At 50.3% G+C, this 23,800-nt stretch overlaps 7 protein-coding genes across 7 annotated transcripts; 3 read left to right on the top strand and 4 right to left on the bottom strand.

Moving 5' to 3' along the window:
- Positions 1–284: 284 nt before the first annotated feature.
- On the top strand, positions 285–5,352 carry P175DRAFT_0517087 (pre-rRNA-processing protein ESF1). The gene is made up of 9 exons (XM_040898956.1): positions 285–648; positions 738–865; positions 955–1,099; positions 1,150–1,192; positions 1,243–1,356; positions 1,422–1,463; positions 1,522–1,753; positions 1,822–2,189; positions 2,951–5,352. The coding sequence occupies exons 1-9, from the start codon at positions 472–474 to the stop codon at positions 5,104–5,106; spliced, it is 3,405 nt and encodes a 1,134-aa protein (XP_040751480.1). The 5' UTR covers positions 285–471; the 3' UTR covers positions 5,107–5,352.
- Positions 5,353–5,983: 631 nt separating this feature from the next.
- Positions 5,984–9,634, top strand: P175DRAFT_0439602 (uncharacterized protein; the record flags this gene model as incomplete). The annotated part of the gene is made up of 1 exon (XM_040893972.1): positions 5,984–9,634. The coding sequence occupies one exon, from the start codon at positions 5,984–5,986 to the stop codon at positions 9,632–9,634; it is 3,651 nt and encodes a 1,216-aa protein (XP_040751479.1).
- Positions 9,635–9,689: 55 nt separating this feature from the next.
- P175DRAFT_0269224 (uncharacterized protein) lies at positions 9,690–10,014 on the bottom strand. The gene has a single exon (XM_040892741.1). The coding sequence runs from the start codon at positions 9,955–9,957 to the stop codon at positions 9,745–9,747; it is 213 nt and encodes a 70-aa protein (XP_040751478.1). The 5' UTR covers positions 9,958–10,014; the 3' UTR covers positions 9,690–9,744.
- A 1-nt stretch (position 10,015) lies between these two features.
- P175DRAFT_0269223 (putative sugar hydrolase) lies at positions 10,016–12,839 on the bottom strand. Its single transcript, XM_040892740.1, has 5 exons — positions 12,746–12,839; positions 12,562–12,676; positions 12,416–12,479; positions 11,415–12,342; positions 10,016–11,318 (listed from the first exon to the last, which is right to left on the bottom strand). Exons 1-5 carry the CDS (start codon positions 12,776–12,778, stop codon positions 10,146–10,148), a joined length of 2,313 nt encoding a protein of 770 aa, XP_040751477.1. The 5' UTR covers positions 12,779–12,839; the 3' UTR covers positions 10,016–10,145.
- A 745-nt stretch (positions 12,840–13,584) lies between these two features.
- Positions 13,585–19,382, bottom strand: iml1 (GTPase-activating protein IML1). The gene has a single exon (XM_040897337.1). It carries the CDS (start codon positions 19,219–19,221, stop codon positions 13,711–13,713), a length of 5,511 nt encoding a protein of 1,836 aa, XP_040751476.1. The 5' UTR covers positions 19,222–19,382; the 3' UTR covers positions 13,585–13,710.
- Positions 19,383–20,165: 783 nt separating this feature from the next.
- Positions 20,166–22,659, bottom strand: P175DRAFT_0533057 (putative C6 transcription factor; the record flags this gene model as incomplete). Its single annotated transcript, XM_040900023.1, has 4 exons — positions 20,166–21,231; positions 21,317–21,990; positions 22,086–22,197; positions 22,265–22,659. 4 exons carry the CDS (start codon positions 22,657–22,659, stop codon positions 20,166–20,168), a joined length of 2,247 nt encoding a protein of 748 aa, XP_040751475.1.
- A 541-nt stretch (positions 22,660–23,200) lies between these two features.
- On the top strand, positions 23,201–23,523 carry P175DRAFT_0533056 (uncharacterized protein; the record flags this gene model as incomplete). Its single annotated transcript, XM_040900022.1, has 2 exons — positions 23,201–23,369; positions 23,435–23,523. The coding sequence occupies 2 exons, from the start codon at positions 23,201–23,203 to the stop codon at positions 23,521–23,523; spliced, it is 258 nt and encodes an 85-aa protein (XP_040751474.1).
- Between the last annotated feature and the right edge of the window lie 277 nt (positions 23,524–23,800).

Genomic DNA, 23,800 nt, shown 5'->3' with positions numbered 1-23,800 from the left:
GTCTAGTCCCGATTGGTGCAAGTGGGCAACAGCACTGTGGGAAGTTGCAGGCAGAAAACAAGCCAGAAAAGGGCAGTGAGGATGCAGTAAAGCTTGCTCGAGCTGGATCTGGAAGTGAAATTCATCTTCAGTGTTAAAATTGAAAATATAAGGTGAGAGAAAGGCATGTTCTACAGCTCTGATCGAGTCAAAAAACCGTGACCAGCAGCTCTAAACCCAATTTGGAAAGCTATAACCACTTAAAATAACTTTTTGGCGTTCGTTTTTGGGTGGACAAGGCTTCATTTCACACTGTAAATGACTCTCTCTCGAGTCTCTCCAGCCTTTATCAGCCCCATCATCGTTACTAGTTCTGACACTTGTTGCCTACTTGCTCCTGTTTTGTCTCCTTCTGTGTGATTGTTTTGACAGTTGACAAGCACAGGTCTTTGTGAAGGTGAACAGGCCGACAACCCAGGAACAGTAGGCAACATGGAGTCTATCTCGCCGGTTTTTTCAGCCGCCACCCAAAAAGAAAGCTGCTACTCCCCACCATGGACGGACCTCAGTATTATAGGGATCGCTGGCAGTTCCGGCTCTGGTAAAACCTCCGTGGCAATGGAAATTGTGAAGTCCTTAAACCTGCCGTGGGTAGTCATTCTTGTAATGGTATGGCTTATCAACGTCCCGAACCATAACCCAGCCCCAAGATAGAACAGCTCTGGAGTCGACAAGTCTAACCATGGAATAATTTACAGGATTCATTCTACAAGAGTTTGTCTCCCGAACAACATGCCAAAGCACATGCGAATGAATTTGATTTTGATTCGCCGGATGCTATCGATTTTGATGCATTGGTGCAGACACTAAGAGATCTTAAGCAAGGGTATTCCTCACACTCCTCGATATGCGATCTGATCCTCTTGATTATTGCCTGGGATACAGGTATGCTGACAACTCGTGATGGCCGTGAAGAAAGAAGGTAGAAATTCCAGTCTATTCTTTCGCTCATCATCAACGTCAGGCCCATACGAGTCCTCTTTACTCTCCTCATGTTATCATCTTGGAGGGTATTCTCGCATTACATGATCCGAGGATCATGGACCTTCTAGATGTCAAAGTATGATTGATCTCTTCTTGCCCCTGATGTTGCTTACTCACCCGGGCCAGATTTTTGTAGAGGCAGACATGGATGTCTGTTTGGGACGTCGAAGTGAGTCATCTAGGTGTTCTTCTCTATGGAATGTTAATCTGATGGCGCAGTTCTCCGCGATGTTCGGGAGAGAGGGAGAGATATCGACGGAATCGTCAAGCAGTGGTTTACCTTTGTCAAGCCGTCATATAAAAGATACGTTGAACCCCAAAGGGCCGTCTCAGGTAAGCTCTCACAAGTACAGTGCCCGACTTATCTCCGGATCCATCCTTCTAACTCCAAGTTTCAGATATCATTATCCCCCGTGGAATTGAAAATAAAACTGCCATTGGTAAGTAACTCTTTTCACATTCTTTAAAGGGGGGGGGGGGGGGATGCTAACCTTTCAGGCATGGTGGTGCAACACATCCAGCATAAACTAGAGGAAAAGTCTGAGAAGCATAGTGCAGCTCTCCATCAACTAGGGCTTCTCGCCTCGGAGGAACAGTTATCGTCCAACGTTGTGATCATGCCAGAAACACCACAGTTTATCGGAATGAACACAATTTTGCAAGATCCAGAAACGGAGCAGGTCGATTTTGTGTTTTACTTTGACCGACTGGCTGCTTTGCTGATAGAGAAGTGCGTATCGTCTTTACGAATGCAAATGATCGATGGACACGTAGAGCTAACAGAGACAAAACGACTAGGGCTCTTGACAGCACCTCGTACACTCCGAGGGAGGTAGAAACACCCCAACACACGACATATCATGGACTGAGCCAGCAAGGCACGGTATCCGCTGTTGCTATTCTACGAGGAGGGTCTTGCCTTGAAACCGCTCTCAAGCGAACCATTCCAGATTGCATTACTGGACGCGTGCTGATTCAGACCAACGAGCGTAATCAAGAACCAGAATTACATTATCTCAAATTGCCGCCGGGAATCGAAAATCATACCACAGTAATGCTTCTTGATCCTCAAATGTCAAGTGGAGGAGCCGCGTTAATGGCAGTCCGTGTCTTGATTGACCACGGTGTTGAGGAGTCGAGAATTGTCTTTGTGACCTGTGCTGCAGGTAAGATCGGCCTTAAACGGCTGAGCACTGTATACCGTGCCATCAAGGTTATTGTTGGTCGTATTGAAGAAGAACGCGAGCCTCGATGGATGGAGAAGAGATATTTTGGATGTTAGCTACTCGCCCATATATGTAGTAAATCTATGTCCATCTCCTATATATATATATATATATATAAATGCACCGTTCATTGAGATATTGAGATCAAGCATCCAGGATATGACGAGTCTCTTGCTACTAAATTAGATATACCGAATGCACATCTTTTAAATCTAGACTGATGTCTCGAAATCCTCTCGTAGCCTCAACATATTCAACCAGAAGTATTTGTATAGAGGCCTCAGGCTATACTATTCGTCTTGATCTGGCGGGAGTGCACGGACCATCTCCAAGGCCGCAGATTCTGTGGTTCCGCCCGCCAAAAAAAAAAAAAAAAAAAAAAACCCCCATCCAGCATCAAAAAACCTTTCCCTACAAACAGCAAGACCACCAACGCAAGAACCATCTTACGCCATTTTTCTATTTGACTCGATCGGGAAGTCAATCCTTCAGTCTTCTCTATATACATTCTTTTGATTACCTGCGAAACTGCCACCATGTCCGACAGAAAGAAAGGCAAGAAGGGCGGCGGAGCCAAACGTGACGCAGGCTCGGTGATTAGTAGGTCTTTTGTCTTCTTCTTCTCTCATTCCCAACATACAAGGGAACCGGGAGACTCTGATTGGATTGACCTTGATCATGAGACTAATTGGCGCTTGCAGCCGATCCTAGATTCACAAATATCCAAACCAATCCTCGCTATCGTCTTCCTAGCAAGCGCCACACACACGTGAAACTCGACAAACGTTTCTCGCATATCTTGCACGATAAAGATTTCTCGAGGAATGCTGCGGTGGATCGCTACGGGCGGAAGCTCGCCCGTGATGATACGAAGAAGCACCTGGAGCGGTTCTATCGACTCGAGGAAGAGGAAGAAGAAGAAGAAGAAGAAGAAGAAAAAGAAGAAGAAGATGATGATATCAGCATTGACGATGATGAAGTCGTTCTTAAGGAGTTGAGAAAGGCGGATCGCAAAGATTACGATCCTGCGCGCGATGGAGGCTTCTCGTCGTCATCGTCTTCCGAGGAGGAGTCAAGCGAGGAAGAGGACGAAGAGGATGACGACGACGACGACGACGACGAAGAGAAGTTGCGTGGCGAGGATGAGGAACTGGAATTCCCTGATAAGCAGCAAGTGGATGTACCCGTTGGAGAGGTGACGGATCGAATCGCCGTGGTTAATCTTGACTGGGACAATATCCGAGCGGAGGATTTGATGGCTGTGTTTTCCAGCTTTACACCCATTGGGGGTCGCGTTCTGAAGGTTGCGGTTTATCCTAGCGAGTTTGGAAAGGAGAGAATGGAGAAGGAGGAAACGGAGGGCCCACCAAAGGAGATTTTTGCGGCGAAAATGGAATCCGAGTTTGACGAGGAAGATGACGAGGAGCTGGATTCCGAGGAGGAGGAAGAGAAAATTAAGAAATCGATCCTTAAGGAAGACAAGGGCGAGGAATTCAACTCTACACAGCTCCGGAAGTACCAACTCGACCGATTACGCTATTTCTATGCGATTCTGACCTTCTCCTCGAAGGAGGCTGCGAAGCAAGTCTACGACAAAGTGGACGGCGCCGAGTATCTATCTAGCGCCAACTTCTTCGACCTTCGGTTTGTGCCAGATGAGACGGATTTCTCGGACGACCGACCGCGCGATGAATGCGAGCGGATTCCAGACGGGTACCAGCCGAATGAATTTGTCACCGACGCCCTTCAGCACAGCAAGGTGAAACTGACGTGGGATATGGAGGATAAGTCGCGCAAGGAAGCTCAGGCTCGGGCTTTCCGAGGTAGTCGGAAGGATATTGACGAGAATGACCTGAAGGCTTACTTGGCCAGTGACAGCTCGGATGATGAGGAAGAGGGAGGCGTGGATATCGGTATTGGAACCCAGGGAGAGGGCTCCAAGGTCTCCAAGAAGGACGACGAAAGGCAAAGGATGCGGGCACTCCTCGGCCTGGGGGCGCAACCATCCAAAGAATCCAAGTCCTCCGATGGACCTGTCGGCGAAATGGAGGTTACCTTCACATCCGGCCTGGCTGGCGGTCCTAACCGCGACACCGTCTTCGAAAACGACCCGGAGGAGAACACGATCGAGAAGTATCTGCGCAAAGAGCGCGAGAGGAAGAAGCGAAGAAAGGACAAACTCAAGGGTAAACCGGATGAAACGGCGGACGAGCAGGAGGGCAGCGCTGCAGAGCCCGAGCAGCCACAAGAGGCAGAGGAGGACCTTGGTTTCAATGACCCGTTCTTCGATGATCCTACTGGTAAGGCGACGGCCGCGGCTCGACGCAAGGACGAGAAACGCAAGAAGCGCGCTGAGCGGGAAGCGGAAGAAGCCGTCGCAGCAAGCCAACGAGCAGAACTGGAGCTCCTGATGATGGACGATGACCGCAAGGCCGGAATGAAGCACTTTGATATGAATGAGATTGACAAAGCCGAGAAGCAAGCCCGAAAGAAGAAGAAGAAGACGACGACGAAGGGCAAGCGTACGGAGAAGGCTGCGGCCCAAGTCGAGGATGATTTCGAGCTGAATGTTACCGACTCTCGCTTTGCTCGACTGTTCCAGAACCACGAATTCGCGATCGATCCCACCAATCCTCGATTCAAGGCGACGTCGGGTATGAAGGCCCTGCTAGAGGAAGGGCGGAAACGACGCCGGGATCGGGATGAGCGAGGAGATGAAGAGGACCACAGACGCGAGTCTAAGAAGCAGAAACACAAGCTGCAGAAGGGAGCGTCTCGGGATGATGATACTAATGAGACGACGGAAGAACTTCGGAAGCTGGTGGAAAAGGTGAAGCGCAAGACGCAAAAGGCGTAAGTTAATGTGATTTAAACCAGTCCCTACCAAGTATACCATTATGATTTGGATTTAATAGGAATATATTAGTTAGTAGGCGTATATGACTGATACTATCCAGACTTGTCTATGGGCGATGGGGGGATCAAAAATCATTCACACCAGGGAGATTCCCCAATAATCAGAATACCGTGAGTTACTTAGGTACTGTACTACCTCTAGGATCCATGAAGCCACCTAAGAAACTATATTTCTATCCTATTCCGAATAAATCCTTTGATGGTGGATAGTTCGTTCCATTCCCTCATGGCGAGAAGACGGCACTTCTTCACCGCCCTTTCTTTTCACCTTCTCTCTCTCTCTCTCTCTTCTTCCTTCCCCTCCTTCTCACTCTTACTTACTCTACTTATATCCAGTGTTTCCCTCTCAATTCAATTCCCTTCTGGCATCATTTCTCTATCTGGCCACCCCTCCTGCTAGTTTTAAGTGGCGGTTCTGACTTCTACTACACCATTCCCCGTCGCTATAACTATCTCTCTCCTGCCCCCCTCCTTCCCTCCCCGGGTCGCCGGATCGGTTGAGAATGGTCCTCCTTCCGTGGAATTGAATGATGGGGAACTGCAGTTCAGTCTAGTTTGTATCTGTCTGACTGCCGGTTACCTGGCTTGATCCTACTGGCCTCTCTCTCTCTCTCTCTCTCTCTCTCTCTCTGTCTTCGCCCCTGTAGTAGCGTGTTCGGTTGAATTTATTCTTGCCGTGTTTGTGCACAACCTCGGCCCTTCTGCGGCGGAATCTCGACTTTCCTCTTCCTTCTCTTCTCCTTTTTCTTCTTTTTCTTTCTTTTTCTTCTCTTATTTTTGTTGTGTGGCTGTCGAGCCCCCCCTGTTTTACCATCATAATGCTGGGCCGACTATTAAACACCGCAGCTTCAACCCTAAACCCGGCAGCATATTCTGTCAAGCATACCCAACCACTCGAGTCCGTTACCGAGGAGGAGCATACTTCCGGTCTTTTATTCCCCGATGCGAGTCTTCTTCGACGTTCCAATATCCATACCTTCCCGCTCCAGTCTGCTTTCAATTCCCCCAATGCTTCCGCAGCTGGTGCCTATGATGATCGGGGCGGCGTCGAGTTGGACCCTGTGAAGGATTTTCGGGTGATAATCGCGCAAAACTCGCTCGGGGATAGAGAACCTTGTGTGCTACTCGACACTCGAGCCGACCTATCGGAACCGACCTCTCCCTCCCCTGGGCTCGGACTGGAACCCCAGTTTCTTGAGCACTCCGGCTCTCGACATGTTCGTACCGGCTCAACCCTCTCCCGTGGACGCCGGGCTTATCTGGCCCATTCGTCTATGGCAGAGCAAAGTCCGCTCACTATCGCAGCTGAGACACGACGGACCTCGCCTGTAACTGCCGGTGCCTTTTCCCGGGCTCGCGGCCGAAGCTCGACAATGGCTTTGGTAGGGGGACTCCAGGACCCCGGCCAGTCACGTCATTCAGCAGATATGAACGATGCCGGTTTATTGAATTGCATATTTGGTAGTAGCGCGTTTAGCTATAGGGGCTCCTCCACAAAGATGCATATTATCTCTGCCGATGAGGAATCGGGTGTCACGGGAAACACATCGCCCGCTGTGCGGAATTCCTTCACACGATCGTACACGACTGGAAGCTCCGCCGCATTCGCTAGTGCACAGCGTGGGACCGATCCCAAACCTCGGTCGAAAGTCACCATTCTTTTAACAAGGATGTTCAGCGTTAATTTACCAGAACCGGGCGAAACTTCTCCGAACCGACATGAGCAGCAGCTTCCATCATCTGCGTACCAAGAATCTCTTCCCGAATCAGGATTTCCCTTTCCTGATGTAAGCAAGCGCAAGAAGATCAAGGAGAAGAAAACGCCAATGTATGCGGTAGCTATCACGATCCAGATCCCTGTCTTGTCTCGTCAAGCTGGGCGACCGGTTTCCCGGTTCAGTGCTCAAGGGCAGGACTCTCCTAAGCCAGGGACAGCTTGCTCCTTGGACTCGGACTACCGTTGGCGTGGCGGCATTTTTGATGATAGTCTTTTTCTTGCGTCTGCCCCTGCTAGCTTAGACGAGCGCATTGACTTGTTGGTGGACCACTGGGACATCATCAACCGAACCCTCTCCCACCTTGAGAGACTGTCCCGGAACGAGATCCTGTATTTGTTAAGGAAAGTGGACTCGACGGGAATCCACCCAAAACCCGCTAAGCCGCCAAATATGCAACGCACGAACCAAACGTTTCTCCACCTCCCTGCCAACATCCTGGCGGTGAACTCCAAGCTGAAGGATGAAGCTTTCAGAAGTGCACGTCGGATCGGTACCGCCTTGCAAACCCCTTATGTGGTAACGGGACAGAGTCGCTGGGGCGTTTGGCGTGAAGAGGGTCGCTCGATAGCACGCAACCTTGGAGACAAGGAGCACAGCTTTTTCTTCCTCGTTCTGATCACGGCATTCCTTGGAAACCACACAGAATGGCTGAACGCATTGGGTCCAGACTGGTACCGACGACGGCACTATCTCCAACAGAAAGCACAGCAAGACTCGGAGCCGAGCCTGTCAAACCGAACGGTGATCGTGTCTCCTGACAAGATGACTGCCCGCCGGCTCATCTTCCTTCTGTCCGCGTTTCTTCCAGCTAAGCAGCGTTTTGACCCACTTCCGTCACCACTTCGACCAGACACCTCTGCCTCAGCGCGTGCAATCTCTCAGAGCCCACCTAACGTTCCCGTTTTGCGACAGGAACCCCTTCGCAAGGCTATAGAACGGCGATCTCGTGCTCAGCGCTTGAATCTCGCCGACCGAGATCAGCACCGCCGATCAATCAGCGCTTCGTCCAACGAGACTGCCCATCGATCAACAGATGACGTTGACCCCTTGGGCCAACTGGATTTCACTATCCACCGTCGTGGCTCAGACACTCGCTCCACCAGAACCCTGGGCATTCCAATGAATGCGAGGGATGCACGAAATAAGAACATTAGCGCTGCGACTACTTCAACCGCGACTCCCGGTGGCGCCATTCCAGTCCCGCATTTTGCCTCACAAAACCGACCCGAAAGGGAAGGTTCGGACTCAAATACTGGAGATGGCATAGATAGCTTGGCATCGGAGAATCTGTTAAAGAACCTGCAAAGGAGCGAAAGCTCGACCCTCAGCATCAATAGCAGTGTTCCTTCTGGCGGTGGCGGCCGCTGGGGTAACCTCTTCTTTACCGGCCTGTGGAGTTCTCGGCAGGAATCCTCCACCGACGATAGCAGTAATAGCCCGGTACCGGAGCCTCGCCAACGCTCGGCGTCTGTGTATGCTGTCCCACAGAAAAGAACCCCCCCGACTCTCACCCAGATGGTTAAAGAGACTTCGGGAGGAGCGCCTTCGGAGATTGCTACCAGCGCTACTATCTCCATCCCTCAGCCGTCAAACTCTCAACGAACCTTTGAAGCAGATACTCAAGACGACCTGTCGTCCACAACTGACCAGGCCAAAGACTTGTCGCTCAAACTGTCTGTTCGAGGAGAAGATGGAATTGTAGATGTGGACCTTCCTTTGCCCGGGTTCGTTTCTCTTTCTTCGTCTGGCGAGTCTACCACGGCGTCACCAAAGAAGACACGAACATCGGTGACTAGTCTTGATGCTTTGGCATCAACCCACAGCAGCGGCTCGGGCCTTCATTATCATTCCAAGGATAATGATGGCCCCAACATCAATGTTGCTGGCTGGCTGAAGAACTTTCATGATGACTTTTTGCTTCAAGCAGTCCGTCCTTACTCGAACTTGGAGGCCGATATCAAGCGTGCGATGCAAGCCGAACCTACTCCAAGTAGCGCTTTGTCTTTAGACCCAGATGGGTTAGACAGGTGGGTTGATGTTGCCACAACCCTGATTGCAGATGTTCGGACCTTCTCAGTCAAGCGGTTACGCCTGAGGCGCAGAGTTGTCGGGGCCAGTGCTCTGCGAACTCCAGTGTCACCATCCAACCCATCTGATCCCGGGACTCCACGCCATGTATCGGGAGGTTCCATGTCTACTTCGCAGTTCAGTGGTTACTTCTCATACGCGATGAGTTCTACAAAAGCAACCCCACCTAACTATCGTTTGGACGGGGTTGACCTCGCCGAGGTGGAGGAACGCTTCGTAGAGGAGCCTGTTATGGATTTGGACGGTACCCTTGTCGATGCTCTCGAGCGTGTTCTGGCGCAGAGTGGGCCTTCATCGTTGGTGCACTCTCGGGCTCCCTCACCCTCGCGAGTTCGCAAGGACAATGATAAAAACACTTCTGAAAATGAGGTCACTCGTGAAGATATCCCTTCCCTCGAAGTTCCCCGCTCCGAATGCCGCAAGTTAGTGCTAGGCGCACTTGAAGAAGTTGTCCGCAGTGTTACCGCTGAACATTGTCGTGAAGATGTTGAAGGGGAGCTTGGTCTCACTGATAGGGAGCGTAAACGTCTCCTGACTGGAGCTGATAACACTTTGAGAGAAGGTGTTCGCAAATGGCTTCTTGACATCGAAGAGGCTTGGTAGGTCCTCTAAATCCTGACCCGTGATTATTTATTGCCCCTAGATATGGGGATCACTTAGATTACTACTTTTAATTTTGTTTTACTCTCTGCGCATCTGCATGCTCTCCCGCATCAGCTAGATGAGCCCTTCTGGCATGTTAGCCTGTCTTGCCCACCTTTTGATGGTTGGATTTTTCTTTTTTTTCTTTCTTCTCTTCTTTTCTGCTCTTTTTTTTTATTTTTTTTTATTTTTTTTTTTTCCCTCTGTCTGTGTTGCCTGTCTTGATACCCATGTTTTGAGTTGATTCTGGCTTTGTTCCATCTACATTTTCCTGCGAGATACATGATACGATGACGGCCTTAACTTTTACTATAATTGTGAATATGAATGTTGAATAATTTTTGTAATGTTGATTTCATTTTTTTATCTAGAATTTGAAATATTTTTTTCAGAAGCCATCATCAACCATCAACCATCAACCTGGGTAAAAGATTCGTATCGAGTGAGGAAAAAGTTAGTTGGTGAGACTAAATTAATGTCCGATCCAAACCACCTTGATCTTGGCATCATGATGGCCAGAAAAAACAGCAACAACCTCACCACTATCAGCAGGCTTAACAATCACCGTCTGCAGCGTCTCATGAGTTTTAGCCGGGTCAACCACCTCAACCTTGACCTCACCAGCCAGCTTGCCGTTGACCAAGACCTCCAACCCATCCAAGGCATCATCCTGTGGCGCCTTGAGCTTTGGGTTAAGCAGCGTGACGGAGCCCGGCCGGACCAAAATGGGAAGAGTGTTGAACCCATGCGTTTCCGTATACCAGCGGCCGGACTCATAGGTCTTGGAGTGATCGAACCACGACACCCACGAGGAGGAGGAGGAGGAGGAGCCTTGTGTATCCTCGGGGGTACGGGGTACGTAGAAAGTCACCTTCCCTTCCTCGGAGAAGACAGGCGCCACAAGCAAATTGCTCCCGAACATGTACTGGGTGTCGAGCGAGTATGTGCTCAGGTCCTCGGGGAACTCAAGGAACATGGGTCTCATGAGCGGGGTCCCCTCGCGGTGGCCCGTGAGGGCTTCGGCAAGCAGGTAGGGCGTGAGGAGAATCTTGCGCTTCACGCAGTCACGGAGGACGTCGCAGCAGTCTTCGCCGTAGATCCAGGGAATGCGGAACGAGGAAGACCCGTGAAGGCGGGAGTGCGACGAGAGGAGGCCGAATTGGACCCAGCGTTTGTATAGCGCGGGTGGTGGGGTTCCTTCGAAGCCGCCGATGTCTGAGGCCCAGAAGATGTACCCTGAGAGCATGAGGCTGAGCCCGCCACGCAGGGACTCGGCCATGGCTTCGTAGGTGCTTTCGCAGTCTCCGCCCCAGTGGACGGGGAAGGCTTGGCCACCGGGGGCGGTGGAGCGGGCGAAGAGGAGGCTTTGGGATTTACCGTAGCGGTTGGTCATGGTTTCGTAGACGATTTTGTTGTACAGGAGGGCGTAGTAGTTGTGCATGCGGACGGGGTCGGAGCCGTCGTGGTACTGGATGTTTTTGTAAGGGATTCGTTCGGCGAAGTCGGTTTTGAAACTGTCGATGCCCATGTCCATAAGGCGGCTGAGGTGTGTGGAATACCAGGCGCAGGCGGCGGGGTTGGTGAAGTCGACAACGGCCATGCCGGCTTGCCAGAGGTCCCATTGCCAGACGGAACCGTCGGTACGCTGTAGTTGAAACGGGTTGTGTTAGCTACTGCTTCTTCTTCTTCTTCTTCTTCTTCTTGTTCTGTCGAGTTGGGGTGTGGGACACAAAAGACAAACCTTGATGAAGTAGCCGTTTTCCTTTCCGATCTTGAACAGCGGAGATGCTTGGCCAATGTATGGGTTGATCCAGATGCTGATTTTTAGGCCGCGGTCCTTCAGACGCTTGAGGTAGCCCGTTGCGTCGGGGAACATCTCGGTATCAAACTCGAAGTCGCACCACTGGTAGGATTTCATCCAGAAACAATCAAAGTGGAAAACACCAAGGGGCAGATCGCGCTCACGGAAGCCATCAAGGAAGCTGGTCACGGTCTGCTCGTCGTAGTTCGTTGTGAAACTAGTAGTGAGCCAGAGGTTATAACTCCAGGCTGGGACCAAGCTGGGCTGTCCAGTCAAAGCTGTGTATCGGCGCAAGATCTCCTTGGGAGTGCTTCCCTGGATAATGAAATACTCCAGTTCTTCACCAGGGATCGAGATGTTGACTCGGGTGGTGCGTTCTGACTGCAGCTCCAAGCTTACCTTTCCGGAGTGGTTCACAAACACTCCGTAACCGTTGGAACTGATGTAGAATGGGATGTTCTTGTATGTCAATTCTGAGGAGGTACCGCCGTCCTCATTCCAGATATCGACGCTCTGGCCGTTCTTGACAAACGGCCCAAATCGTTCACCCAGTCCGTAGAGCTTCTCCCCGACGCCGAGATCCAGTTCCGCTAGCATGTATCCCTGACGTTCAAAGAATATCCCGTCTCCCCACCGGGATTTCTCTGTAGTTTGGTCTCCAACATACCCAATGGACCGGAAAGAGTGTCCGGTCAGCTTTCCGTTTGTGCCGGAGAAGAGAAACCCCATCTCGTTCGGGGCTGTGTTGATATCCAAGCGGAGCGGGCCGCTGGCATAGCTCAGCTTCTTGGTCTTTTCGTGTGTGATTTTGGCATGGCCGGAGGCCGAGTTGAGTTTGTATTGGGGTCCCTTATCCACTCCACCTGCCCTGCACGCACGAGAATTAATACTATCACTTATTGAGAGAGTTTGGAACTGATTCTCATTGGATGGCTCCATACCAATGGACTAACTTGACACCGATTATACCTTCTAGTGGAGATGTAACTTGGGCGGAGACGGTAGCTAATCATCGACCACATGCAACTTATTAACCCTACTCTCTCCTAATAACTAGGAATAATAATGATTGGATCTGCAGACTCACGAGAATTCAGTGTATCACCACGATGTCTCTGGAACTTGTTGAGTAGGAGATTGACCGTATCCTTCTCGATATCCAGTCTCTCGACATTGCTCATCCAGTCAATGCGGATACCCTCCTGCAACGCCATTAGCTTCTTATCTCACCGTGAACGCTACCAGCAGGGTAATTTCAGGGGTTCTCTCACCCGGAGCAGCCACATGCCCTCCGTGAACTTCATCTTGGAAGAAGGTTCAATGAGCAAATTGTAAAAAAAAAAAAAAAAAAAAAAAAAAAAAAAAGGATATCCAATTAAGCCGTGCAAAACGAAATCAATTGTCCACAGACAGACAGACGCTTTGCTTATTTATAGAGCCGGAGGTAACTAGATCCCACCCTTGGTCTGCGAAAGAAAACAAGCCGTGAGGGGAAGAGGAGAACCCCCCGTGTCATTGAGAGGGCAACTGGCCTGCTGGGCTGTCAAATGCAAGCTGGTAGTTCCCCACTTCAAATATCCCGAGTAGTTACACCGGAATGTCCCTCTATTTTCTCTAGTTAAGCAGTGATTGCTATCTCAAATTCCTCATTTGGACAAGGACTAGGTCCCGTATTGAACGAGCGGGTTTCATTCGCCAGGGTAAGTTGGTTTTCTTTGCCCTTTTTTCCTGGTCTGATGGTGCCGGAAGGCGGGGCAGCTGTTTTTCTTGCGGAGTATGGACTCATGGATGCGTTAAATGAGGTGTGGTCCCTCGAGCTAAGTGATGGAAAAGACCCGGTAAGTGGGTAGCCAGGCGCTTTTGTGATTGATGCAAATTACCCTTGTCGGGCATATCCGCCAATGGCTGTCTCGGAATGGGAGGATGCCGCAATGGAGGGGAGGAGGAGGAGACTCAGGAGTCAGGAGAGTAAGTCGGAGGTGGATTGAGGATGAAGGAAGAGGATATTTTGCCTAAATTGGATGCGAGATTGTCTGGGCCTCAGGCAACACTACCCTACACTACACCAAAGGACCAAGCATACAGTCAAATAACAATGGAAAAGAGTACTGCGTAATTCAATTCGCTGGTGAACTAGACGCCTAACTAACTCCTTGCTTCCTGACATTACCTCCCATTGTATATCGCTTTTCATACACCGTCAAATCATGTAGATCGTTTAATACATGCCTCCATTCTAGGCCCCGCTCAAATTAAGCGGTCGCAGCCCTCCACTTCTGGGGCTGCCTTTCGTGACCGAAGACTCATCTCGGTGTCGACTTCGCGAATCTATAAAGGGTATAATGCTACTTTGGGTTGGCGGCCGTGATGGCAGACCTGGTGGAGGTGAGACATGGCCGACAACCGGCGCCGGTAGCTCGAGGGACGGAATCGACGAATCCAGGAACGATACAGAGGTAGGGCCTGCCTTGGCTGAGACTGGACGTGCAAATGACTCGCGGTATAGCTGCTCCAGTCGGACAGGGTCGTGGCAGAATTCCTCAATTCCGTGCAAGATATGCTCAGGAGCCCGGTAGAGGTTGGTAGTATCGATACTGTGATGTCCTTGAGGGCTGGGAGAGCACATTATATCGTGAATGGGACGAACGAGGGGAGAAAGCCGAGGAGAAAGGCGGTCGATAGGATCATAGGTTCCTGCGCGTGCTCGGTACTGTTCTGGCCTATCCAGGCGTTCATGCCTAGGCATATCGCGGCTGCTAAACACGGGTCGGGTGCTAACCAGCCGATTTGCAAGGAAGAGAAAGTCTCCTTCCTGGGTAATTTGGCTAAGAAGGCTGCCTGATTGATGGATGTACTGGTTGTGCTGGTAGTCGGGTCGTCCCCACGAGTAGCATACCTCGACGTCTGCGGGAAAGGCGGATCTTGCTTCAAAATCCAAAACGAAATCATATTTCTGCAAAATGGCCTTTTGAAAGTAGTGAGGGTCTGGTGCGTCCTGTTGTGTGAATGACGCCGCCGTGAAGATAGTAGGCGCCGGGCCCTTGGGGGGAGGGACTTTCAGTGTTACTTTATAGGGATGCCGAAATGGTTGTGTCTCATCAATGGCACAGGCCTCAGCGATGGGCACCTGAACGAGCTTAAGCCCGAACTTTTCGGCGGTCGAAGCCCATGACAAAACAGCATCCTCGATGAGCTTTGGACTTGTATTGATCCAACTTAATTCAATATGGAAGCAGTTGCCGGGGTTATGCAATCGGTCGTAGTGAAGGTCGATAACTTCCGGCCGATTAGAGCGCTTGCGAGGGTCCACATCGTACCTGATAGTCTTCGACAACATAATGGCAGCTTTGTTCTTTGACTTTGACGGAGTGTTCGGGGTTGGCGGCATATTTTCTTCCATACTAGCGGACCGGGAATGAGAAGCACTCATCGGAGAGTCTTTCCAATGCTCTCCGGTTGCTGGAGTGGACGGAACCGATTTGTCTGCTCTTATCTGAGGAAACCAGCTACCTCGAGATTCAGGACGCGAAACCCGGTATTCGCTAGAGATCTGATAGAAGTAGTTACCATCCCTAAAATTGTGTCGCTTTTCCACGTGTTGAAAGAGGCCGTGCTTCATCAGCTCATTTCCAAATTCAACTGCCTCTTCACGACTGTCGATGTCTCGGAAGTTCCGAAGGAGCCAGGTCGTCAGTTCGAATCCGATGAAACAGTTGTAATGCAATCTCCAGTGCCATCTTCGATCCATCATTCGCACGCCCTTATCTCCTTGTATTATTTGAGCCAACGATGTCAAACTGATGCTGGATCGTTCGAGCAATTCTGCCTCTGGCAGCAACTGTGCAGGGGAACTATCTAAACCGGGATCAGTGAGCAAGACTCGATCCAACTCCGCGGCAACAATTTCAGAAGGATTCCGCGTCTGATACACGATGTTCAATGGGTTCTGATCCCTTTTCTTGTTGGAGGATTCAAACCGCTTTTCTTCCGGAGGCACATATTTGTGCCGCTGCCAGATATGCGTGAGCTGGTTGATACCAAGCAAGTGGATTTCTTCTTCATTGTCTTCATTGTAAGTCTGGATGTGACGCCGGGAGTTTACGTGTAGACGCATCGGAATTAATACGTAACGGACACGCCAGAAATGGAGCTGCTGAGCTGGGTTGAAGAGATAATCTCGATGTCCAGCAACGTAGTTGTCAGCATAGTTCCAATTGTATTCTTCTGCTGCTGAGCGTAACTTGATCTCTTTTATGTTGTACGCAGGACTAAGAATCGTCCGCATCGCTGGGAAATATACTGATTCCGATGCGGTCTTCCTCTCCGACGAAAATTCCGACAGACTTCGATGCACGAACTGAGTAACCTCAATCTCGGTACCGCCTGTAGAGATTAGCCGGTGGATGGAGTGACCCTTGGATAAGAAAACGGTAGTCCCGTCTTTCTCCAGGGTTTGAGTATCAAAAACGTTGGGCGATGCAAGACTATATCTTCCAGATGCCTCCACTACACTTTTGCCAACAACTATTTGAAACCCGTGAGAAAGGCGCAAAGAAATCATTTCTCTTAGAAGAACACCTCTTGTTTTGGGCACATCGATACCCTCTGCATCATCATTTGGGAATACACGATATGGAGTTTGCAGGTATTCTGATGCGAGCTCACTTGCTGTAGGGAACTCCTCCGTCGTCAGGGGTAGAACAGCAGGGGATTTTAAGCTTTTCCACTTGACGACGGCAACATGAGGCGGCCTTGGATAAGCATGTTGCCAACGTCCAAACCAGCTAGTATCTCGCGAAATATCCCTGGGGGTGTTGCAAGGATTGATGGATCTAACCCAAGGAGCTAGCGCCTTACTCTGAGGGGTTTTGGCTGAAGACTCCCGCGATGCAGAGTTCACGGTTAATTCAAACTTCGGAGTGATCTTCTTAGGCCGACTTTCCAGGCCCACTCCCTCATTAAGGGGAATTTCGGTACCGGTCGTCGAAAATGACTCGGGAATGGCAGACCGGTCTTGTTGCTCTGAATCTTCGGCGGGTAGTTTTGAGGGGACCTTTATCGATATGGGCCTTGAAGGGGTTATTGTAGAGCTTTTTAATGACCTTGGGGGGGTGCTTGTGGTGGGCGATACGTCGATGACGGTTGCTGTCGAAGCTGTATCGGACGTGCTTAAGGATTCGATACTTCGGGATTCCCTCAAAACTCCGGTAACCTTCTTCTTATTCGATGATGAGAGGCCTGTGGCGTGTGCTACATTGACTTCTGTGCTTGCTTGGGCTCTTGGCGGAGTGACACCTAATCCACGGAGGGCAAAGCTGATTGTCCGCGATATGCGAGGACCTTTACCTGACGATGCGACTTTCAATGCGGGCTTTTTAGGAGAGACAGCTTTGGAGGACACATGAGGTTTTGGAACGGGTAACGGCGAGTCTATCTTACGAGGTATTGCACGCCATTCGTTGGAGTTGGAGTGATTTTCATGCTCTCTCAAGTGGGTGATTGACCGAGCAGAAAGCCGGTCGTGAGTGCCAGAAACCTGATTATCAGGCTCATTGGATCGCTTTTGTTTTGGCGGCTTGCGCCGCTGGCGCCGCTGGGGAAATGGCCGGAATATCATGTCGTCGTAATTATCCATCCAGGAAACAGTTGCGCCTGATGTCTTCTTTGATTTCGGAAGCATTATATCTTTGGCGCTCGTTATGCTGTGAAGGAACGGCTCGGGCCGAAGACTGTCACTCAGCTGATGCCTGAACGGGGAGTTTCTATTCAAAGAGGATCTCGCAGGCGTCACACTGGCAGCACTGAGGCTTTTTGCCGCACTTTGGCTCTCCGCCAGATAGGGGATGGAGATGTTGGATTGCTCGCTCTCCATGACTCCTCCCATTTGGATTTCATACATACGCACCCGCGGTACAAACGCCTTGGATTTCTTGGTCACGGTAAACGGAATCGGGGCGTTGGGGTCCTTCTTTAAAATTCGACGAGCTTCTCTATACGTTTCGGGATTCCAGTAGGAAATATCCAGCCAGTGGGGGATTCCGTAGCTCCATTCATGAGGGCGCTCCCATGATTCACGAGGGCTCATTCCTGGGGTAGGACTCGAGATGGCGGACTTTGGAGAGAAATGGGGAGTTCGGCTCGCTAGGCTTGCAAATGAATGGCGCATTTCTGGAGAATAGCCACCACTCTGGATGTCTCCGTATGGGGGGCTGGAATGCTGCCTGCGGGCCGGCTCCCTGTATTTGAATAGAGGTACCGAGTGAAGAGGCATCGGGCTTAGACAGACCAGGTCAATCGCAATGCCACGGTTGGTTAGCGCCTCAGCTGTGGAGGCTAGGGACTCGGATGACACTTCGAAAACGCCACTACCTGGCGTTATGACAATGATGGAGGTTCCTGTATGAATCATGTCCCGGTCAATGTGGTCAAAGGCTAAATGGGAAGAAGCAAGATGGATCGCTTCGAGAATGTTCCCACGAAGGGCGGTACTGGGGCGTCCTGCAATGGTTGCTGGCCTAGGGTTTGGGGGCTCGGAAATAGTGGGTGGCGCTCCTGAATCATCGGCCATCTTCAGAATTGATACGTCTCTTAAGAATGTCCGGAAATCCTTCTTCAACTCATCAAGAATAGCGGTCCACTGGCCACTGGCCATATCATTGACCACGACACGGTAAAAATCTCTTGTGGGTACATGATTCGGGCTAAAGGTGTTCTTCAGATTCTCCGAGTTGAGTGTGGATGAAAGCCCAGTAGTCGTCGCCGCATCGTACTCCACTCGAGTGAATAATACGATGGTTACGAGATGTCTCGCCTCTGCGTTCGCCCACCGCTTGAAGAGTTCTGGTAGAAATCCATTGATCACTCTGCTGAAGAGGATATCCCCAGTGCCTTCGGAATCAAAATCCCACATCTCCCTCGACATCTGAATGAACAAGACATATTTGGCAGCTTCACTCCGGAAAACAGGAATAGTCTGTGGCGAGAAAAACCCTGCAAGGACCTTCTTTCCGCGAATGAAGATATTTTTTACCGTCGCCTTTATACTGCCCATGAAGACAATCTTTTGGCCCTTGTAGATGATCTTGTCAGCCAGCTCCGACATAACCAATCTCCACATATCAGAGCGGACCAAAAACTGGTCGCGAAACGAGATGTCCACATGAGATGCAGAGCACTGCGCACGCTCCACAATGGAGATGGAAACCGTCGTCCGGGTCTTGAAGCCAAAGATGTTCGCCACATTGCTGGTCACCGAGAGCTCTAATTTTGGATGTCGAGTTTTGGTTTCCTGCGGGAGCGGCTTAACCACGAACAAACACCGACTCTGTAGTGGTGTTTTGAACTTCGAGTTGGCATCCGAATGAGGCGCCTGCCCAGATTCAACATGCCCGTCGCGCAACGACCTCGATCCGAGATCGGACTTGATGGAGTGCGATGAATCCGCCACAGCCCGAGCGGGCAATATCTCGATAACATCGCCGTCTTGCACCCCTGTGTCGGCGAACGCGGCCTGATTGAACAGAATTTCCTCCCTGGAGAAGGTCTCATCATGAACCCAGAGAGTACACGATCGTCGACCTAGGCCGGTAGATGAGATCCGAAAGGTCCTCTCATCCGGAGCGGACGGTTGGTCTCCACGTGCCTCATGATGCGATATGTCCACAGGGCGGGAGGCGGAGAGAGTATCCAAGCTGGCGGCGCTGACCTGCCGGAGGTGCGAGCGCTTCATGGGGCCGCGCAAAGACATTCTCTTTCATGCCTTCAAGATCGCATTGTCCACGTGCGATTGCGTTGCTTGAAGGGACTGTGAAAGACAAGACACCAATCAATTCCTTGAGTGTTGAATTCATCCCAGCTCCCTATCGATCGATTGATTGCTGGTTGGATATCCACTGCAGGAAGGCGGTGAACAAAAAGAATCACGTGATAGTTCCTTTCCTAAACGGGAATATCCTCCGGTCTTTCCTATTCGGGAAAGGCCGACCTTTAGTATTCAACATATGTTGGGATTCTAGGAAATGGAGCGAAAACAATATGGCTGCACTGGAAGGTCCAGGTGGCCTTAGGTATTTGAAAGGACCGCGAAGGTACCACGAGGCATCCAAGGGCAAGTTCCCTCTCTTCGCTCTAGTCAAATTGTTTCATCCTTTTCCCATGCAACTACACTATAGCTGATCTTGATGTTCATTTTGGGTTGTAGCAGGAGGAGCAACATTGGAAATGCATGGGCAAACAATAAACCCTTGGATAGGGTTGGAATCCGTTCAGGTAGTAGTAGTCTTCGAAGGAGCCTGAGAGGTTCGGGGGACCTTCTCACCACCACGGATACCGCTGCCAGCGAATGGGGCCAGATCTTGTTAAACCTGTGCCATGCATCCTGGTGCTGACGAATCCGGGCAGCTTTGTATGGAGAAGTCTACTCTAGAGTGAGGGCACGCGCGGGTGGAGAGAAGGCAAAAATTCGTGGCGAAGAGCTTAAGAATCCGTGCATCATTTGAGCACTAAGGGGCTAGCTGTACGGAGTAGTGTCGGTATATTGGACTTCATCAAACCTATGCGTGTACGTAGTGCCGATAAGACCAATGGGGGAAAAAGCTACATGGGTTGGGAAAAGGGGAGAGATTAATTGAAATCGAATTCTCTCTTGCACCTTGGTCAAAACGTCAGCTAGAAATTTTTGGAATCTCAAAGCTACCCCAATTTCAAGCCAGTTTGAAGTTCGGATACTAGATCCCTACAGATGACCCAAGCTCGGTGAGCAGAGAGGTCTCTGGTGCCAAGTTTGGCAAGCCAATCGGCCGCCTTTGAAACCTTATGGAGAACATTTCTATACTGGACAGTGCCTGCTTTCTCTCCCATGACCATGGTTAACATGAGCACGGTGGTGGCTTGCATTATATAATGCACAATGCACCACCAGGGCAACATATGGGAGGCCCAGGTAAGGTCTGGAATGTCTGGGAGTAGTTCTAACATTCGACCACCAAAATCAGCACACACACCAGCCGTGGTAGTACAGAAGGTCTCGGCTTCGTCATTTGAAGGGGGCTCTCGAATGAGGCGGCTAAGACATGGCTGGTTGATAAGTATCTTCAGGCTATAAAATGAAAAGGCGAGGTTTAACCTTTCCCTCTTAAACTCGGTTGTCCCTTGTGTAAAGTGAAACTCGGCCGGAAGTTTGCAGAGCCAGGAATCAGCCTTCCCGTTTAGCGAGGAAATAACCTTTTCGATGGAGTGCCAGGATTTCTGCGCTGCTCCCGGAGCGTACAGCGCGTCAATAGACCTTCGCATAATCAACCCCAGTTCAACGAGATGTAGAAAATGAAGTGAGGTATTTGGCGTTAGGGATTTGATAGCAACGGATGCGACTCGATCACTGTGCCTATCCGGGCGACGAGATTGATGCCTGGGAAACGTAGGAATCATTGCATTTTCCACCGACTGTTTTGAGATTTGAGAGGACAAGCTCTCCGTAAAAATTACCCGTGCTCCGTGGTCCCCAATCAGGTGCTCTACCTCACTCCGTGGAAATTCTTCCTCGATAAATGGGACCGGAGGAGGGGTTGTGCAAGAATCCTCGCTGCTGCTGGGTAGGCGGCCTGTCATCACACATAGTGAAATGTGGAGAATATAAAGGGACCACCACACCCTATAACGAATCTCTCTCGAGTTATAGGAAACAATGTTGCTTTCGTTGCGCAGATTTAATCCCATTGTAACGGCTGATTGAATTGAAACGCCGGAAAGTCTCCAAGACCTGGTCAGAAATACATTAGCTCTCTGCAACTATCTGGTGGGAGAGGGGGGGCCGACAAGGAAATCTCGGCGAGAAACGAGCGTACCGATTAGAGTGTCCTATAATCATTAGATAAAGGGCACTTAGCCCCTCCACCTGCACTTGTTGGAGATTCGGATGATCCAGGGCAACGTCCCGCATGCTGAGCTTCCAGGCCCGCGAGAAATAAATATGGTGATCGTCTTCGGCCACATCCCTAGCAGGCGACACAAGGCCGGCATATTTAGCGGCAATGGAAAATATCAAATTAAGAATTGCCAGCCATCGCTTTCCAGGCCGTGAGGACGGGGTGGAGTAAAAGGACTTGTACTGGCCCAGAAAGACCACTTTGCTGATAATTGGGAAAGAAGGGTGTACCGCTTGGAAGTATACGTCTACTAGGCGATCGGCGACTGTGATAAGTGGGCGCTGAAAGAGGTCGATGTCCTCCACTACAGCAACGTCAGAGTCATCGAGAAAGAAATTCACCGTGGTAAATGATCCATGATTCGGGTCCGTGCCGTCCGCTGGGGGGGCGGATTGGTTGATAAGTTGCTTTAATTTGTATATCCATGCAACCTCTGAGTGTTCTCCAACAAATCCCATAGCCTGTATCCTATCACGGTTAAAGTCCTCGTTGGTGAAGTCGACTGACCCTAGAGGAGAGCTCCATTCAGTGGGGATAAGAAGCGAGGAGAATTCTGAGGATGGGCGACTGGAGGACGGATGGTTCTCGGGTTGCTGTTGTGAGATAGATGTACATTAAGCAAAGCCCAAAATGAGATGGAGGCGAACCGGACTTGTGAAGCTTCAAACCAACAGGGGTAAACTCTTACTTCGCTCAGAATCTGCTCCACATACCGAGTCGATTGCGAATCCAAGGAAGGGTAGATTGTTTGCAGCAGTGCTTCCAATGTTTGGATCCTGGCCGTGAGGTCGCTCAGTCGCCTAGGATAGATATGCTGTGAGAAATGGTAACTGGAAAAGTCCTGGAGATCCTGGTTAGGCTACATACCTAGCCATCTTCTCTCGTTTTCGATCGCCATAGGAGCATTGGATCCCTGACTCCTGACACCGCTGACAAGTCGGACGTTCCCCGGTACACTTGACTTTCTGGTCACGGCAAAGATCGCACGCACGACCGACGCGACCCCGGCTAGGAACTACCGCTGGGTGTGCTGACCGCGGGATGGCAACTTTGGAATTCAATGAACGGTCCGGGATGGCAGCTGTCGGGGCGTTTGTGGAAGGTTCAGCAAGGGTTGGTGTTACTTCGGAGGGCCCCTGAGCCGTAAAAGAAGGATGCGTGTAGGTAGATGCTAACCAGCCATAAACAGGTCCAGTCTCGGGGAAATCAGAAGGCGTGTATGATGAGTAGGGAAACGGGGAAGGATAGTTGGAACCACTCATTGTAAAGGGTGCTTAAAACGTCGCATTACCCTTTCATTCGGCTCCAACTGTGAGCGATGTATGAGCGATAGCACCACGAGGAGACCGAATGATTTGAGAGACAGCAAGCATTAAGACATATGAAAAGGGACAAGGTCCAAAATGAAGAACAAAAGCCATTGTCGCTTGCGTTCGTGTTGCTGAGACGTGGTAGGCTGGATGTGATAGCCGAGTTGTATGGCCGCCACAAGTGGGTGATTGGGCCTCGCCAATAATACCAAATTCTTCTGCTGGACTTCTGGGCACAGAGCCTACAGATATCATGTAGGACAAAGGTTAGTTGATGAGGTCAAATGCCCCTTTTCCAAAATTCAAGCCTGTCTTTTCCCTTTTCGTTTTGCTTTTCTCTTTGGAGTTCGAATTTGATTTAGCCGCCGGAACCCCCCCAAAAAAGTGATGTATGAACCCCTGTCCCTGTAGGGTTATCGAATTATTTGTGGGATGAGGCTGCTAAGAGCGATAGAATTTTTGCATGCTAGCTGATCCTGGGATTTCCTTTAAGATGACCGCAACATTTCCTGTCATAGCTTCCGCTGGTAGCGGTCCAGCTGCAGCGCTTGCTCTCAACTTGAGTACAGACTCCAACGCCTGTAAATCCCAGGATAAGCAGGCTTTTATCGATGAGGCGCGAGATCTTCTCGGAGTCACGCATTCAGCATTCGAAGCTCATGGTTCGGCTCCAAGTGGCGTGCGAATTCATATGCGTTGCTCTCTAGACGTTGACGGTCCGGCTTAGAAGAGAGACGAAGCGATATTTCCAGGGAAATTGACGATTCGTCGTCATTTGAATCTTTCCCTCTGCTCCCCAAGGACCGAATCGAATAATTGGTGTCATGCCGGGGACTGTAAACGATGAGTCTCGATAGCTTCCGGGATATCAAGAATGATTAGAGGCCTAGTGGTTCAACATCACAGATCAAAGGTTAGCCTGATCCCAATTCCAAAATCCTATATTCTCGGAATTTAACCCAGTGATATTGCAGACGGTCGTGGCTTGGAGATTGTTTTGCGTGTGTATTCTTGTTAAAGCATATTCTTTTTGACATTGAATTACAAAAGATGGTGGATGTGAAGCTCGGCGAAAAGAACCGAATGCCGACGG

This window comes from Aspergillus ochraceoroseus (assembly GCF_002846915.1).
Source record: "Aspergillus ochraceoroseus IBT 24754 chromosome Unknown P175scaffold_5, whole genome shotgun sequence".
Taxonomy (NCBI): domain Eukaryota; kingdom Fungi; phylum Ascomycota; class Eurotiomycetes; order Eurotiales; family Aspergillaceae; genus Aspergillus; species Aspergillus ochraceoroseus.
Note: the sequence above shows the minus strand (reverse complement) of the source record. Positions and strands in the feature narration are given on the sequence as shown.